The sequence below is a fragment of the Labrus bergylta genome, chromosome 6, assembly GCF_963930695.1.
Source record: "Labrus bergylta chromosome 6, fLabBer1.1, whole genome shotgun sequence".
NCBI classification, from domain to species: Eukaryota; Metazoa; Chordata; class Actinopteri; order Labriformes; family Labridae; genus Labrus; species Labrus bergylta.
In genome coordinates, this window is record NC_089200.1 from 4,549,493 (window position 1) to 4,566,234 (window position 16,742).

Consider the following 16,742-nt stretch of genomic DNA (forward strand, 5'->3'; position numbering starts at 1 on the left):
AATGATTCTCTGTGTTTTTACCTTATACAGACACCTTGGTAATTTGCTACTGCATTAAGGAGAAAAGTAAATATTAGTGTAAAGTTACATTTCGATATAAAACCATCCACATTAATGGTTTGATAGCACAAATGAGCTATAACATCACAATGTTGTAATACTTTTGTATACTGTCCTTGTGATGACTTCAAATTATTTAGTATTCCATGTTTAAAATGAAATTGCATATGACTAATATATTCTTGTAGAAAAAACTGAAATGATTTGGGCAGGGAAAAAAGTTTAACATGAGTTTAAGAGACGATAAAAGAGATATAAGACTGGCCTTATATCCATCTCATGTATGAGGTTTAGTTTAAATTAAAGGGACAGTGACCTCTAGTGTCATCTAAGTGTTAGGTTTTTTTTACCCTACAGTTACATAACTCAACATGAGTCAGTTAAATTACCCTTCTCATAAAGACAGATACAAGACAAAATTACAACCTGGAACCAAATTTGAAAAGGACTAAGGGCCTGACTAAAGTGCATTTAAGAGTTTACCCAAGAGGACCTGGTAGACCTACTTGATGTAATTTTGATGTAATAGCTTTTTGCAGCCACAGGGTGGCAGAAAAGTACAGCAGAACAGGACACAAGGAATATTTTTCTTAAATTTTTCTCTAATTGATTTGTATTCTAAACATTAGAAAACCTCTTTCATCATGACATTTTGAAACGCCTTTTACAAATGTTTGTATTCTTTAAAAAGGAAAGGAAGAAACTCTCAGCCATGGCAAGAGAAGTACACTTCAGCAGAAATTCTTGTTAATAAAATTGAATCAAAAAAACTAAAAACTGCAAAATAATGAAATCTGAAAAGCTACAAAAATTAAATAATAGTCAGTAGGCGTAATGTCGTATTTGATAAACTGTTAATTCCAATGACTGATTATTTTCTGTTCACTTTTTGATTCACAAACTGTTGAGTTTGAGTAATTCAACCATGTGTCCAAAAGAGGTTTTTATATCTTAATGGCCTATACATTATTCAGTAAGACCTCTGAGTCTTAGATATACATACATGGGTTTCTTCACGGTGAAATAAAGCTGTAGTCTTAAATAGTCTGAATAGAAGAAGTAATTCAAGAGAAGAAGAAGAAATGAAGAACCAAAAACCTTGTTGAAGAATAATAAATATTGAATAACAAGTTGTGCATGCAGATAGCTATAGAACTAGCTCTATCAATAAATGGCTTACTGGAAAAGTTAGATAACTAGGAGTAATTTAATGCGCTTTTAATGAGTTGTCTGAGAGGATTCTCTGAATGTTTGGCATTCACCTGTGTAGGAGCAAGAGCCAGTCTGTGACAAATAAAAACCATTACCAGGTCTGGATCAGGATTGCATATTTTAGTTCTGCCTGTCCTGTGGCTTTTTATAATAAGATTTCTTAGGAAAACAAGGCTCTATTACTGTAACAAGGGCTTGACATTAAAATGCATGACGTCATTTACACCAAAAACTCCACTAATTGAGGATAACTGCCAATAAACAAAACAAAGAAAAAGGGGACAGCTGCTCACAATCACCAAAGACTTCAGCTTGGCAATGGTAGAGTTAAACGCTTGATGGTTAAAGGCTTTATATGTGATTTTTTGATCCAGCAGATATCGCCCTTGAGCACCAGCATGAAACCAAAACAAGTCGCGCTGCATTGTTTGTGTTAGCATGCTAATGCTAGCGATCTTTATTATGCTGGTATCTTCACACTGCATGTAAATTTACCTGAAATGAGCGTGATCTAGAAACACAGTTAAGCAGTGAGTACAGTATGTTATTCTTCTTTTCTCTAGTCCCTCAATTAAACAACTTTTATACGTGAGGGGAGGAGTCAGCCGGCCGTCCGGGCGATGTAAACAAACTGAAGATAGGACTCTGAAAACTCTGAAAACATCACAGACAGTGGGACTCGGGTGTTACACCCATTGTAGACAGTCATGACTCACAGAGTTATTTTCAGAGGATAGACTTGATTAATATTATATTTAAGTGTGAAAAATCATATAAAGCCTTTAAGCAGATTTTATCTAGCATCATTATGGAAACAACAATAGGCACAGCTCATGTTGCTACAGCTAACTTTGGCCCCAGTAATAAAGCACATGCTAGCTTAGTTAGCTTAGTAGTAGTAGGCTAAGTGGCTTACTTCAGCTCACAATGCTACCTTACCCTTTACCTTCTGTGAATGCTACTTTTTTAGAAACCTTACAACAAACAGGTCAACCTCATCTCTTACGCCAATGACAGTACCACAAGTTTGTAAAATTTCAAGATTTGTTAAATATAACCTACTTTTAAGTACAACGGAGAATTAGAGGCATGTTAAATCTTTTAAATTTTTTTATTTCGAGATTAAATTCGTAAATTTACGAGAATAAAGTCGTTAATTTACAAGATTAAACTGGGAAATTTACGAGTTTATTGTCGTAAATTTCCGACTTCAATCTCATAAATGTTTTATATAATGTAATATAATGTCATTTTGCAGGTTTAATAATCAAGTTTGTCCTTTTAATGGATCCTTTCAGGGAGTTTTCAACTGTCTTTTGTGTGTGAAACTCAGAAAGTGAACCTCAAATGACACTCCCTATTAGAAACTTGTCTCAGGTAAGCAGGTCAGGACACCGCTTAAAAAAAAAATGTTTTAAAGTCAGTTCTCTTTGACCTGTCAGGGATGTCAGCACAGCGAGGAGGTTCCTGGTTTGAATCCCCGTCTGAGAGGAGCCTCTCTGCGAGGGAGTTTACATCTTCTTCCTGTGCATGCACACGTGCATTCTGTGTGAATGTGAGTGTGGCTCATCATCATCAACCTTTATTTAAGTTCTCGGAGAGATCATTGAGGGGCGACCCCCATTTACAATGATGCCGAGAAAACAACGAGAAATGAGATAAAGCTACAACAGAAAATAAAATAAATAAAAGAGCAATAAGAACAATAAAATATATACACTAAAATAATTTAAAAGCTTGAAATTAATACAGTGATAAGTCAGTAATTAAAATCAAATAAATCAGTTACAGTCAGGTATTTCGGGCGGTTCAAAAGTGTCCATAAGGGATAAAAGTGCTCAAGTTCAGGTCCTGTTGTAAAATATTCCAGGAGGCTGTATGTCTCTGTATGTCAGCTCTGTGATTGGCTGGTGAAGAGTCGCCTCTCGCCCAAAGACAGCTGGGATCAGCTCCAGATCCCCCCGTGACCCCGAATGAGAAAAAAGCAGTTAAGATAATGGATGGATGATATCTACTACACAAACCAGACACTTTGACAATAGACACTTTATTTTCAACATGAAAAATAGATAGAAGATCTTACAGTAACATTCATAAACTCAAACTTCTTCTGTTGTTTTTCAAATATACATTCTTTTGTCTTTTATGTACAAACAGACAGCAGCTCTGTAAATGGCACGACACAGAGAAAACAGATCACCCACTGTAACAGAGTCTTAAAACACATTACAGCACAAAGTACAAAATGACTTTCTTTGGGTTGGCGGCAGGCAGGTTAGTTCATGCAGATGTTGCGCAAGCTTCCCCCACACATAAATGCAATTTACTCTGCGTCAAAAATATTACCTTCAGTTTACTCACAGATTGCGTCTGTTTTCATCATTAACTGGTTTAGTCACAGCATCATCTTTGAAGTGACATCCAGGGGTTTTGCCTTCACTTCACAGTTTAATGTGCTTTGAGAAAAACCGCACATTATGAGCTTCTTCCTCCCTGGCTTTTTTTGTGCGCTTATTTATTCTCTTTGAACCTCTTTTCATGTGCTGAAATGATGCAGCAGATATAACCGATAACTTGTTTTCTAGATCATGATGGCAGTGAGTGAATAGAGAATCAGACAGCATTACCACATTCATGAATCTAAGATGTTTCCACCTTTTAAAAGCTGTTAGTATGAGATGTTTGAAGTCACAAGAATACCTCCTTTGCTGCTTTCCTTCCGGACGATCAAATCTCTGCTTTGTACAGGTCACCTGCTGACTCTCACCCTGAGCAGTGATTACACATTTTTCCACTGGCCTGACCTTCATTGTGAATGTGTGAGTGCAATGTTCTCAGATGCAGAGGGGCAGTGTGGCACAGTAGAATCTGGACTTTAAAAGCCCCCCTGAAGAAATAAGTTAACGCCTTTCAAATGAGGCTTGTGCTCTCCTGATGTCTCTCACACAGAACACAATAGCAGCTTTGATGAATGGCAAATTGCAACCGCACGTAAGTTAAGATATTTTTTTTTTTTTTGAAATCTTGATCTCCAGCCGCTTCAAGTCTGAATGGACATATGCAAATCGGCATCGCTGAATCACGTCACAAAAGCATTTCAACGTGCACATTTTTCATTTGAAAGCAGTCTGTTTGAGAATCGCAGCAGCGGGGGATTTGCCGTCTTGCGTTTGAGCCGCGAGTTGCCTCGTGCTCTGGACAGTTCTGAACTGAGGCAGGTACAGCGGAGAGTAGACGCATGTTGGCGGCGGCAGAAGCTGACCGAGCTCGCTCGAGTCCTCCGAGCCTAGAAGAGGGTGTGACTCGACGGAGCAGTCCTCTCTGTTCAAAACAACATTTTTAAGCAGCTCATTTTTTGTCCCTTCCTCTCTCTGCTCATCGTCGTCGTCCTCGCTCTCCTCGTCCTCTCCTCGATAGTCCATCCCTAAATAGAACAAGTCCTTCTGCTCTCTCGTCCCCCCCTCTCCTTCGTCCTCCTGCTCTGACGTTTCAGAAAGCTCCTCCACAGAGTTGTATGAGCAGGAGCGGCGCGGGTCGTCCAGCTCCCACAGACCGCCGGGGAACGACCCGGAAATGTCCGAGTTGTTGGCAGAGAAGTTGCCCTCGTCGCTGGAGCTGCTGCCGCTGCCGTCCTTGTAGTGGAGACGATCCTGCTTGTGATCTGAGAGCAGCACGGTGGCGTATATGACTGAAGACTGGGCAGAGATGTCAGCACTACCTGGGGGATCGTCTGTTAGCTGTAGCTGATCTGTTCTTGGGTTGGAACCGGTTAGATCATCGATATTAAGAACAAAGGAAGGCGCTCCATTTAACACTAAGTCGCTCTTCTTAGTTTGGGCTTGTTTGTCCGCTGAAGGGGACGTGGTAGTGACTGCATCAGGAGTGAGGGACACACGAGGAGCTTGGACTAAAGCTGTGGTCAGAGCTGAGAGATCAACGTTGTCTAAAATGACCACTTTGGAAATGTTCTCCGATGGCAGGAGCAGCGGCCAGGCTGGGAGACCCTCTGGATGCTGGAACAGTCGGTCAAAGGTGTCAATCTAGAAAGAGAAGCAGAAATACAAGACACAGTATTAATACTAGTGGAATAAACGGCTAATACATACAGAACATATGAGCAACAGGAGATTATAATAAAAACTAAAAGGCCACTTGCCGAAAGCTTGAACTTTTTGACCTCTTCAAGCCTTTCACTCTAAATGCAGCTTGATAGTTGGTGAAGTTGTGCCGTAAAGCCTTACTCAAGATCAATATCATCTCTCATGTCTCTCATCCAGGTCTACACTCCCTCCCCCCCACTACGCTCTGCCAATGAAAGGCGTCTGATCCAACCTTCACAACAGGGTCCTAAGTCTCTGACTAGACTCTTCTCCTCTGTCGCCCCCCGGTGGTGGAATGAACTTCCAAACCTCCATTGGATCTGCAGAGTCCCTCTGCACCTTTAAGAAAAAGCTGAAGACCCAGCTCTTTCATGAATACCTACTAACTTACTACCTACTAACAAAGCTGATCGTTTGCTCTTACTCACATCGTTCCCTTTTTTCTAGATCCTTCCTTGTGTTGTTCTTACTCTCTGATGTACGTCGCTTTGGATAAAAGCGTCTGCTAAGTGAATTGTAGAATTGTAGAATTGTAACCCATGCGGTAAGGGCTGATTAGCTTACAAAAGCTTCCCTGTGTTAGTCAGGGTAGCATTTGACTTTCTAAAGATCAGTGAGTTCCCCCAGTTTACTGTCATTAAACTAAGCTATCTGTCTAGATGTTTCAAAGACTGATTTTCATCTTCTCATCCGAGCTGCAAACTCTGGTGTTGAAAAAGTGCAAAAATTAAGGCTGGCTCATGAAGTTCAGAGATCCACATCAAATGTCAATTTTGACAGTAGACCTTTACATGCTGACAGCCTGGTAAAGGTTTTGGTCAGAATTGTTCTTTTCTTTGTTTGTACCGATGTTAGGGGGGAGAGAGTTTTTTTGTTCTCCATATTTTGATGCAAATGAGGAGTTGACTTCATTCCAACTCTTGAGATGAGGTTAAAAGTTTTTTGGGTTTTTTTTTTTTTGGGGGGGGGGGGGGGGGGGGGGGGGGGCAGTGGATAGAGTAGGAATTCAGGAGAGAGAATGACGTGGGAAGGAGCCGCAGGTTGTCGACTTGAACCCGGGCCGTCCGCTAGGCCATTTGCACCTCAAGAGATAGCAGGTTTTTTTGTTTTTAACTGGTAGGATTTTTTCCCTCCCAGATCTAATATAATGTCCAAAATGTAAGATATTTATCATGCATGCTGTCACACGCAAGAGCAGTCAGTGTGTTGTGTTTGGATACATGCTGCTGAAGTTTCACAATATTTCTTACCTTCTTGAGGTCTAGTCCTTTGGCCCAGGAGCATTTGTTGGGGTTGGGCACATCCTTCCACACAAACTTTTTCATTCTGCAGAGAAACACAGCAGATGTTTAGGCTTCATTACTCCTTCTTAAGACTTTTTTTCCTGCCTCACTCGTCTCACCTTCCAATCAGATGTCATCAAATGTAATTACACCTTTGTGACCCTTTAAATGTCGTTCTCCTGATTGCACACGGTGAGTGTCGCTGCCCCCTTGATTAAACTCAGCCCCACATCCACCCCACCATTAATCATTTTCTTACAGGTGTCATCAAACTCTTTCACCACAAGAGGTTTGATATGAGGATTTTCTGGGTGCAGCAAATTCTGTGGCTGAACGTTTAATCTTTGTTTTTTTGGAAATGAAATCATTTCAGTCCTTTTTTTTAACAAAGCAGGAGCTCTTACTGGTTTTGGGAGAGGACCAGGGTGACAAACAGGACGATGGAAAGGAAGGAGACAATCATGAGCATCATGTAGGCTGCGGGGTCTCCTCTGGTAGCTGATGGGAGAAAAAAACAACGTAGTTATAATTTATAAAAAGATTAAATACTGTTGTTTTTTTTTCACTTTGTAACACTGCTGTGATACTGTCACAATAAAGAAACTTACCTGTAGTGTACACTGGCTCTCCTTCTCCATCAGCAAACACAGGGTACATGTAGAAACCACACTCCTCAGAGTCAAAGAAATCACCTGAGGGGATACATAAAACCACGTTACCCTTTAAGTTCAAATCAAAATAATGAATAGCAAACAAACAGAGAAGACATCATGTTACCTTTCAGGTAAACGGGGCGTTCTGTGTAAGGCAGTCTGGCCCATGTTTCTCCACTTAGGCCTTTGTGATGATCAGAGTCCTTCTGGCCCTGAGGAGACCACTGGACCACCATGAACAGAGGCGCAGAGCTGTTGTCCAACAGAGTCCATGACAGAGACACATAGGTGCTGTTGAGGACCAGCACGCTGAATGAGCGCACACATCGGCCTACGGGACAGAGAGGGGCAAGAATACCCTGTTAGAAAGTGACCAGAGGTGGCAGTAGTACACACATTTTTCACATTTCACATTTTTCACAGGCACTTTTCATTAAAATGACTGTTGGGCCTCAGTTTTGTTGTTTTATTTTGGTTATATTTCCCTGATTTCAGGGTGGTGCCCCCGAGTTGATTAAACATAGTTAAATGTTATTGTTATTTATATGAATAATAATTAAATATAATTATTAAAGAATGTAACCAAAGTTGACTAGATAAAACCCCAACATTACTATACTGATATTTAAATAAACAAATGAAATGTGTTCTTATTATAAAAGTACAAAGTAAACAGATGAAGTACACAAGTATATGTCCTGCTTGTTTTGATGCCTCAGATCATAATGTTGTGACAACTCAACTTAAGTTATTCAAGCCTCAAATCAAAGAAAAGAACAGACAAACCAAAAATAACTAACACTAGTTTTCTCCAATATGAAAAGCCCCCGAAAGGAGGAATTTCTCTTCTCTGAGTTCCCTCTCTTGTCTGTCGTTTCTTTTACATTTATTTTCTGTCTGTCATGTATGGTCCATTTGTTATTGTCTCTCCTGTTTTGGTCTCAATGTTGGGAAAAGAGGACACAATGATGCATGTTAAAACAGTTGATTCCCCTCAAATGAATAAAAGCTAAAGCAACAAGCCTGTTTTGAAAATATAATAATATAATAATATATTATATATTATTCAGACTACCTACATCAGTATCTTCTTTTAAATCATTTTTAAAAACAAATTTTTATCCTAAGGCTTTCTTATAATCCTTGTTTCATCCATGATGTTTTATTTGTTTTACTGTTAACTTTAGCCAATCTTTGTCTCGGTTGTTTCTCTTTTCTCTGTTCATTGGATGATTGCTGCACTGTTGTTTTATTTTTCATGCTTTTTTAAAAGGATTTTTGTGTATTTGACTGTTGGGATTTTTCTTTTTTCTGTAAAGCACTTTGTGATGTTGGTTTTTATAAGTGATTTATAAATAAACTTTATTATTATCATCATTATTATTATTATTATTATTATTATTATTATTATTATTATTCTGAGCTGAAAGATGCTAAAAGGCTCTGAACCACAGAAATGAACTGTGCAGTCAGATGGCAATCATGTGTGAGTGTTTCCCAATCAGTGAACCTTTGTTAAAAGACATTTTGACTCAAAAAAAGGACCACAGTAACTAAAGGCCCCCTCTCTGGACTTTGATCTGATTCTGGGTACGGTTAAAAGACCTGAGGGTCCGGGTTGGGTTGTAGTCTGAGCAGGCCAGAAATGTACGGAGGAGCTGAACCATTGAGTGCTTTAGGGACTAAAAGTAGGATTTTGAAGGTGATTCTGTGTTGTACGGGGAGCCAATGGAGAGTTTTGAGGACTGGAGTGATATGATCAAATTTTCTCGTACGGGTCAGAACTCTGGCTGCTGAATTTTGAATAAGTTGAAGTTTTGTTGCAGATTGTTTGGATAATCCGGCATTTAGAGCGTTGCCATAATCTAACCTAGTTGTGATGAAAGCATGGACTAATTTCTCGGCGTCAGTTTGGGAAATGAAGGATCAGAGTTTTGATATGTTCTTTAAATGGTAAAATGATGTTCTGGTAAGGTTGGAGATATGATTGTCAAAGCTAAGGTCAGAATCCAAAATAATGCCAAGATTTCTGGCCTGCTCGCTGTATTTCATGGACATGGATTTGATAAAGAGACAGGTTAAAGAGAAAAAAAAAGAAAACAATGAATATGAGTCAAGAAACAGAGAAATGCAGATTCTGACTGAAAGTTCACTGAATGGTTTGCTCATTATGATGTAGATGGTACGCTTTTTACATCAGTTCAGCTAATTCATCCAGCTGCTAATAACACTGAGAACTAGATTTCTTAGAATACTTGTGTCTGAAAACATCTTAATAAAAGGAACCATTTTGTTTCTGCCGGTGAGTAATTTCATGGAAATATTCTCCCTAAATCATAAGTAAAAAAGAGACAAACAAAACAACTGCCCGTCAAAACATGCATCTCAGTGTGTCACACAGAGAACCTTTAATCATTGAAACTGGTGACCTCTGCTGCTAATGCTTTTACTGCAGTGGAGCTAATGGTAGCAGTGCCTCGATCAGAGCATTAATGGGCTCTTCAGAGGTATGTTTTAGGGGTAGATGGACGGCTGTTTATGTCCCCGATGTTGGCTCACAGTTTTCCATTTTCTTTTTACGTCATTGTAGAAGTAAACTAACAATATTGGAAGTAATAACAGTAAAAACAGATTTGAGAAACTTCACAAGGCTGTTTCTTCAGTCTGATGTGGGATTTATAGGGCCGATAACGATAAGGATATTAGGAAGATAAACAAAGTGTCACACTGATATAGCGGCCGATATCTTTCTTTCCAGTCTTGGACTTGTAGAGATATCATTTCTTCTTTGATTCCTTAAAATGAAGTTATCTAAGACTTGTGGAAAAGATAAGGACAGTATAAAGAAGACAAGATGGTCATTTAACTGGAAAGTAACTGAGCATGTACGTGCATCACAGCTTGACACACTGGAGAGTGATGATGCTTAAACAACTGACGGGAGTTTAACAATCACAAGCTACCTCATGCTCAGTTTTTGCACAGTTTAAATTTTGTATTTGCACTCTATTGCCTTCAAAATTGCCTTATTTCTTTGTATATTTTGTATATTTGTATATATTATTATTCTTTTTATTATCATTATTATTTTTATTTGGCTATGTTTGATTTGAATATTTTATTGTTGGCATTCATTGTGGGCGGCAAAGAAAGAATTTCATTGTACAGGGAAACATGTTTCCTACTGTGCACATGACAATAAACATTTTGAATCTTGAATCTTATTATGCTTGTTGTAAGCCATAAAGCGCCCTCTGCTGGTGACAGCTAGAAAGAGAACAGCTAGTGTGAAACAATGAGACTCAAATTAACTGATTTTTTACTGGTGAACAAATCTACTAATATCTACCGTTAGTCACTTGTTATGCTAATATCAGCCGATGTTATCAGCTGGAAACTTCAGCTTACTTTGTGTTTTTCAGCAAGTCAAAAGCCCGAAATAAGCACTTTCTATTGCCTTGTTGCTGAAATGTGCTGTATAAATCTATTTGACTTGAGCCGTAAGTGTTAGCAGCACTGATCATTCATCAGACTGACCGTAACTTCTTTTCTTTGGAGACCATTTTTTTTCACACTGCAACAAAACCCCTCTGATCTCAGCTACAGCTTCCATGTCTGCCTTTACTGGAACATTAGAGCGTGTTAGAGACCTGAAGAAACTCTCTGCTACTTCAGTCTTTAAATATGAGTCTGTTTGAGTTGCTCTTGTTGCTCTGATGTATATTTTATAGTTTGAGATGTGAGTTTGTAATTTGCACAGATATTTTAAAAGGCACATATTTCTGTGTTATATCTGTGACATACATATTTTTAAACTGCCTATCTTAGAAAAAAAATGTAAAATTAATTTGGTTTTCCTGTTGAAGTAGGTTAGAAGGCAAGGAAACAAATACCTTACTTGGCTAACATATTGTCTGAGGTTCAGCTAAAGGTAATCTGCTTATCATCTATTTTCTAAACACTGATTAGCCATTTAGTCAATAAAAAGTACAAAAAAAGTGAAAATCTGAATAAAAATTTTGCAAAACCAAATCTTTAACAAAAACAACAAAATAACATTTTTTTATCCTCAGGAACTAAAAGGTATGTGTAAGAGGATATAGAAATATTATCCTTCCTAATAGGTCAGAAGAAACACTGACGTTTGGGCTGTCTCTCCAGCGTCATGTTGAAGTTGTTTGTGGAGCTCCCCAGACTGTTGTAGGCCTCCACAGTCACAGTCTGAAGCGACTGGTCCCACTCAAAGCTGAAGGAAGACGCCACATCCACCTGCTCCCTCGTCATATAGCCGCTCGAGGTCTGGTGCTGGACTATGAATCCATCCACGCAGTAAGAGTGTCCTGATATCTGGAGAGGCTGAGGGTGGAAAAAAAGCAGAAAAGCCCACATTTTCATTTAACCATCAGGCATCAGTTTAATTTACTACCCTCTTAAGTCACTAAGGACAAAAATGTCTACTTCTATATCTATGTCTATAAATTCTCTAATTCTCTAATATTCTTTGATATTTTTGAGCAGGGCTGGAGTTGTTTAAGAGATTTATGCAAAAAAGAAAAACATATGAATCTGTTTCTATTTTTAAAGCAGTTTTTGTAAATTAGACATTTTCGCCCTCCAAAGTCCAAACAGGGAACTACATTTTAAATCTGATGCTACACAAAAACTAACAATGCATCAAAGTTAATATTTTGACATATCCAAGACTGATTAAAAAAAAATCCCCCAGCCACCAAATATTTGTTTTATGGAAAATAACTAATTTTTGTGTTTTTTTCTTAAATAACAACAGTGACATCAAGTAATCAAACTGGCATTTAAAGGGTTAAATTCCTAAAAATGATTGAATGTTTGGTAGTTTTGAGCAGGGCTGAAGTTGTTTAAGAGATTTATGCAGAAAAAAGTAGAAAAAAACATCAATCTGTTTTATTTTTATATCAGTTTTTTGTAAGTGGATATTTTAGTCCTTAGTGACTTAAGAGGTTAGTAAACATGTTTCTCAGTGTTCTATTGATCTATTAAAATTAAATGTGCATTCAAAAATGTATCAAGAGAGAGTCTTTCTTATAAAAAATGGTGCCATATGAACTAACAGACAAAATGATGGCCAGATGAAGAGGAAACATTTGACCAAATGGACAAAAATGTCCATAATGATGCATGAGGGTAAATGCCCTTATAAATGCTGATTAGAAGCCTTAAACAGATATGACTTAAGTTTGTTTACCTTAAATAGCAGAGTGACATTAGTCTGGTTTCTGTACGGATCATCTTGAAGGATCCTCCAGAAATCAGGGCCATGCTCCGGAGCTGAGAGAGACATGTGAGATGTGATTTTAAAAAAAAAGGCAACTTCAGAAAATGAACTCTTTCAAGGTTACCTAAAAAGGTTGGTGTTATTTTTTAAAAATGTTATTAAAGAGTGAAATGGATGATGTTTTTCTGTACCTCTGCTGTTTTGAGGTGTGGAGTAGACCGGCTCGCTCCACTTGCTCCAGTATCCAGTACCACTGGTGTGCATGCAGCGTACCTCTACCACATACACCCAGCACATGTCAGCCACGGTGACCTCCGCCTGTGGTACCCGCACAGGATCCTGGACCTGCAGGAAAGACAGACTCCTTGGTTACTCTGCTCACATTCAAGATAAAGAAAAAACTCAAGTATTGAAGGAATTGTTGGAGCTGATGGAGGACCCATCTGTTTCATCCATCTACCAAAAATGATGTCCACATCTCTCCAAGTGAATGTTGGAACGAGGAAGTTATTGATAGCATGTAAACAACTTTTTTAAAATATTTTCTTTTCATTCTGAATGCAGCGCTGTGGTCTCATTTCAGCTCCTAACTGATCATGTCAACCCGACCAGTGGAGTTAATGTCAGAGCAGACTCATGAGACCTTTACCAGCTGAGTCCTGGGTAGATAAACATCTCTCTTATTGGTAGAACAAACATGAAGATTCATTTAGAAAATACAGCACCGTAAACAGATTTTTCTGCGAATTTGACACACCGTATCACTACTTCATGACTCCTCACGTTGCTGAATATAACATGAATGCTGTATAGCGATATTATCATGAATTTGGGCCACGTATGTTATCAAATGTCATGTCAGTCATGTAGCTTATAAGAATAAAAACAGGGTAATAAAGAGAAATTAAAAGTGCTCTGTGTTGAACATTATTTTTATGAAAGCCAGTGTTTGAAAAAACAAAAGCTCACCCTCCACTCCGGCTGGGCTCTCACAGGAAAAGGTGAGTGGTACCGAAACTGACACTGGACCCCCTCGCTTGGCAGGAACGGCGGCTCCCATGTGACCGCCAGGACCCGGCTGCTCTGACTCACTGCCTTCACATGAGTGGGCGCGTGCGGTTTCACTGCGAGGGGGAAAAAAATCATGAAAAGTGTAAGAATGTTTCAAGTGACAAAAGGGAGACTGAGTCTGCACAGCAAAAGAATTTAAAAAGTTGTTCTTTTTGTGAGACTGTTTCATGTTTAGAAAATTGGATATGATTTTATGTAAAGGAAAAATAAAACGGATTAATATGTATGTGATAATGTATTGTTATAATGTGATAATATGATATATTCCTCTTCAATAACGATTCCAAAACGGCGTCATTTTTTTCAAAGATCTTTTCAAAGATAGAACCTTTTGCTATAAAGTTTGATTTAATTTGCAGCAGAAAAAACTGCTGTTTGATTCATTAAATAGATATTCCTGATTATCAGTGGGACTTAAATATACATACGATTTTTGCACAAAAAATTATTATTTATTTTTTTATTTAATTTATTATTTTTTTCTCTCCTTTTTTTCGTGTGTGACTGTGATTATTTGTACAAGAAAAATATTCTTTAAAATATTTTCATCCCTTCATTTCTCTTTCCTCTACATTCTTGTTTCCGTTCACTTTGTTGAAGGTTTCTTATTGTTTGTCTGCTTTTTCTTTTGTTGTGTTTTAGTCAGCGTTCCCTGTCGTCATCTTCATGTCATTTAAATTCTAACATTTTAAAATGACAATAAATTAACAATGACTGAATAAATAAAACATTGCAACTGATTTGATTTTAGAAACTCATTAAGGCTCTTAAAGCATGATGTCATGATAAATTCTTCTAAGGATTATGGTCAATGTTAAACTTTCTTTTCTTTTTTGTTATTTTCTTTTCTTTTTTGTAAATTTTTTTCATTTAATCCTTTTGTACTTCTTTTCTATTTATTTATTTATTTTTTCCATTTAATCCTTTTGTACTTCCTTTTTTATTTTTTATTTTTTATTTTTTTTAATTTAATCCTTTTCTACTTCTTTTTTATTATTATTTTTTTTATTTCTTTAACAGTATGCTTAACCTGACTATCTATATGCTTGTAAAAAGGAGGCACAAAGCTCGCTCTGGATGCTGCCTCTGTTAAATGCATTTTGAATTTGCATACTGTGCATATATTTCTATGTATTGTTTCCTTTTCACCACTGGGTGTTAAAAATATGAAAAAAATGTTGCAAATATGTGGAAGTACAATGATCAGAAAAGTTAATGTATTGCAATAAAAGTGTATACTGTATATAAAAAAAAAAAGAAAATAGATAAACTTTTTTGTTCCTTGCAGTCGTGATGCGTTGCCCTCATGATTCTGCCGTACTCACCGTGATCTATGGGGGACAGGTAGACAGGTTTAGACCTGACGGGGCCCAGTCTGGACGGGACCTCCAGCCACAGCTTGTAGCAGTTCATCCTCAGAGGCTGGATGGTGCACGTCTTCTGCCTGAATCTGACATGCAGGCAAGAAGGTCCCAGCTCCCCCACCGTCTCACCCGCTCGCTCTTTCTCTTCCATCACATCGCAGGGGAGGTCGGCCCACCTGCCAGGAACACATTTCATATGCAATGAAAAATAATTCAACGTTCATGGTCAAATTCAACTGAACAGATGTACTCTATTAGAGAATCTTATTTTACATGTTGATGTCTAACTTTGTTGTTGCTTTATTACTACACTCCACCTAAAGTTTGTCCCACTACATGTGTCTGAACTCTTAACTTAAGAGTTAACTTTCAGATTCAAATGTTTCTTCCAGACAAAAACCATGTATGTCCAAATAAAAGGATGATAAGCTAAATTTAACTGAAGTCTTCAGTACAGAATACTGTGTGATATTTTTCAAAAGTACTTTAAATAACCACAGAAGTGATTTACTCGCCTACTACGACGGAGGATTAGGGCCACGTTAAAGAAAAAAAAAAAAGTAAATCTACGAGATTAATGTAGTAAATTTACGACTTTATTCTCGTAAATTTACGAGAATAAAGTATATAAAGTATAAAGTATTAATCTCGTAAATTGACGAGTTCGAGACCAGCCTGCAGAAAATGATGAAAGTAGAACTCTTAAAAGTATTTTCCTCTGCAGACAACTTCCTCCAAGTCAGTGTGGCTCTTTCTTCAGTTTCTTGCAGTATCTTTTCAGGGTGCTGATATTTTAAGACAATGTGAAGATGATGATGTGCCAAAAGCATGTGTAGTTTCATATCTGCATAAGCAACACAACTATTTTTATCTGTTATCGGTCTGCCTTGTTGAAATGTCTCATGTGCAGAGCCAGTTTGTGTCCTGTTCATCATTTTACAGATAAACAAAGTCTTGCAAGTTGAAGTGAAAACTTCTCTTGAACTGTTTTTACCGACTACACAAGGAAGTAGCCTATTTCCTTATTAGTGAAACCTTTAGGACAAGATGCTCCATGTTTGTCATTTGAGAACAGGATGCTGCTGCTCTTCTGATATAGACTAAAATATCGACTTTATTCTTTTATTCTTTAAAAACTTTAAGACTTCTACTTTCAGCATTTTCGCGCAGGCTGGTCTCGAACTCGTTAATTTACGAGATTAAAGCCGTAAATTTACGAAATTAAACTCGTAAATTTATGACTTTATTCTCGTAAATTTATGACTTATACAAAATTATTTTATTTTTTGTGGTGGTGTTTTTTTTTGTATCGTGCCCTTGCTGGCTTAATTTACATTCAGGTTGTTTTTTGTAAATCAAACTTTATTGAATACGACTTTAAGGTACAACTATTTGTTTATACTCAGTACAGGGCTGGGAAATCACATCCTCCTGTCACCACTGAACTCTTCATCCCACAGTCTCACAGAAAGAGCATCATTTAGAGCCCTTAGGGTGATCTGTCAGTGAGACAGCCCTAAGCTCTAACAGGCTTATTTGTTACAGAAACATTGTTATGACATCTTGTGTTGCTTGGAAAAAATATTCATCATCGAATAAGAGTTAAGCTGAGTCTGTGAGTGTGGAGATTAGGAGGTATATGTTGACTTGCAGTTTCATGCTCAGACTAACTTCCTAGTGTTGTTTACATGACTTTATCCAGGGTGTGTCTGTCTGGTCCTTTGTGTTCAGTAACTTCCCGGTTT

General features: G+C 37.8%; 1 protein-coding gene across 3 annotated transcripts in view; it reads right to left on the reverse strand.

Moving 5' to 3' along the window:
• Positions 1–3,303: 3,303 nt before the first annotated feature.
• Positions 3,304–16,742, reverse strand: part of lepr (leptin receptor) — a 54,759-nt gene continuing 41,320 nt past the window's right edge. For all 3 annotated transcript variants that reach the window (XM_065955600.1, XM_065955599.1, XM_065955598.1), the window contains exons 12-21: positions 14,959–15,173; positions 13,532–13,686; positions 12,754–12,907; positions 12,533–12,615; positions 11,451–11,664; positions 7,433–7,639; positions 7,264–7,347; positions 7,060–7,153; positions 6,623–6,698; positions 3,304–5,312 (exon numbers count right to left, since the gene is read on the reverse strand). In XM_065955600.1, coding sequence (XP_065811672.1) covers positions 4,386–5,312; positions 6,623–6,698; positions 7,060–7,153; positions 7,264–7,347; positions 7,433–7,639; positions 11,451–11,664; positions 12,533–12,615; positions 12,754–12,907; positions 13,532–13,686; positions 14,959–15,173 — 2,209 coding nt within the window. In that variant the 3' untranslated portion in view covers positions 3,304–4,385. The remainder of the gene's footprint in view (positions 5,313–6,622; positions 6,699–7,059; positions 7,154–7,263; positions 7,348–7,432; positions 7,640–11,450; positions 11,665–12,532; positions 12,616–12,753; positions 12,908–13,531; positions 13,687–14,958; positions 15,174–16,742) is intronic.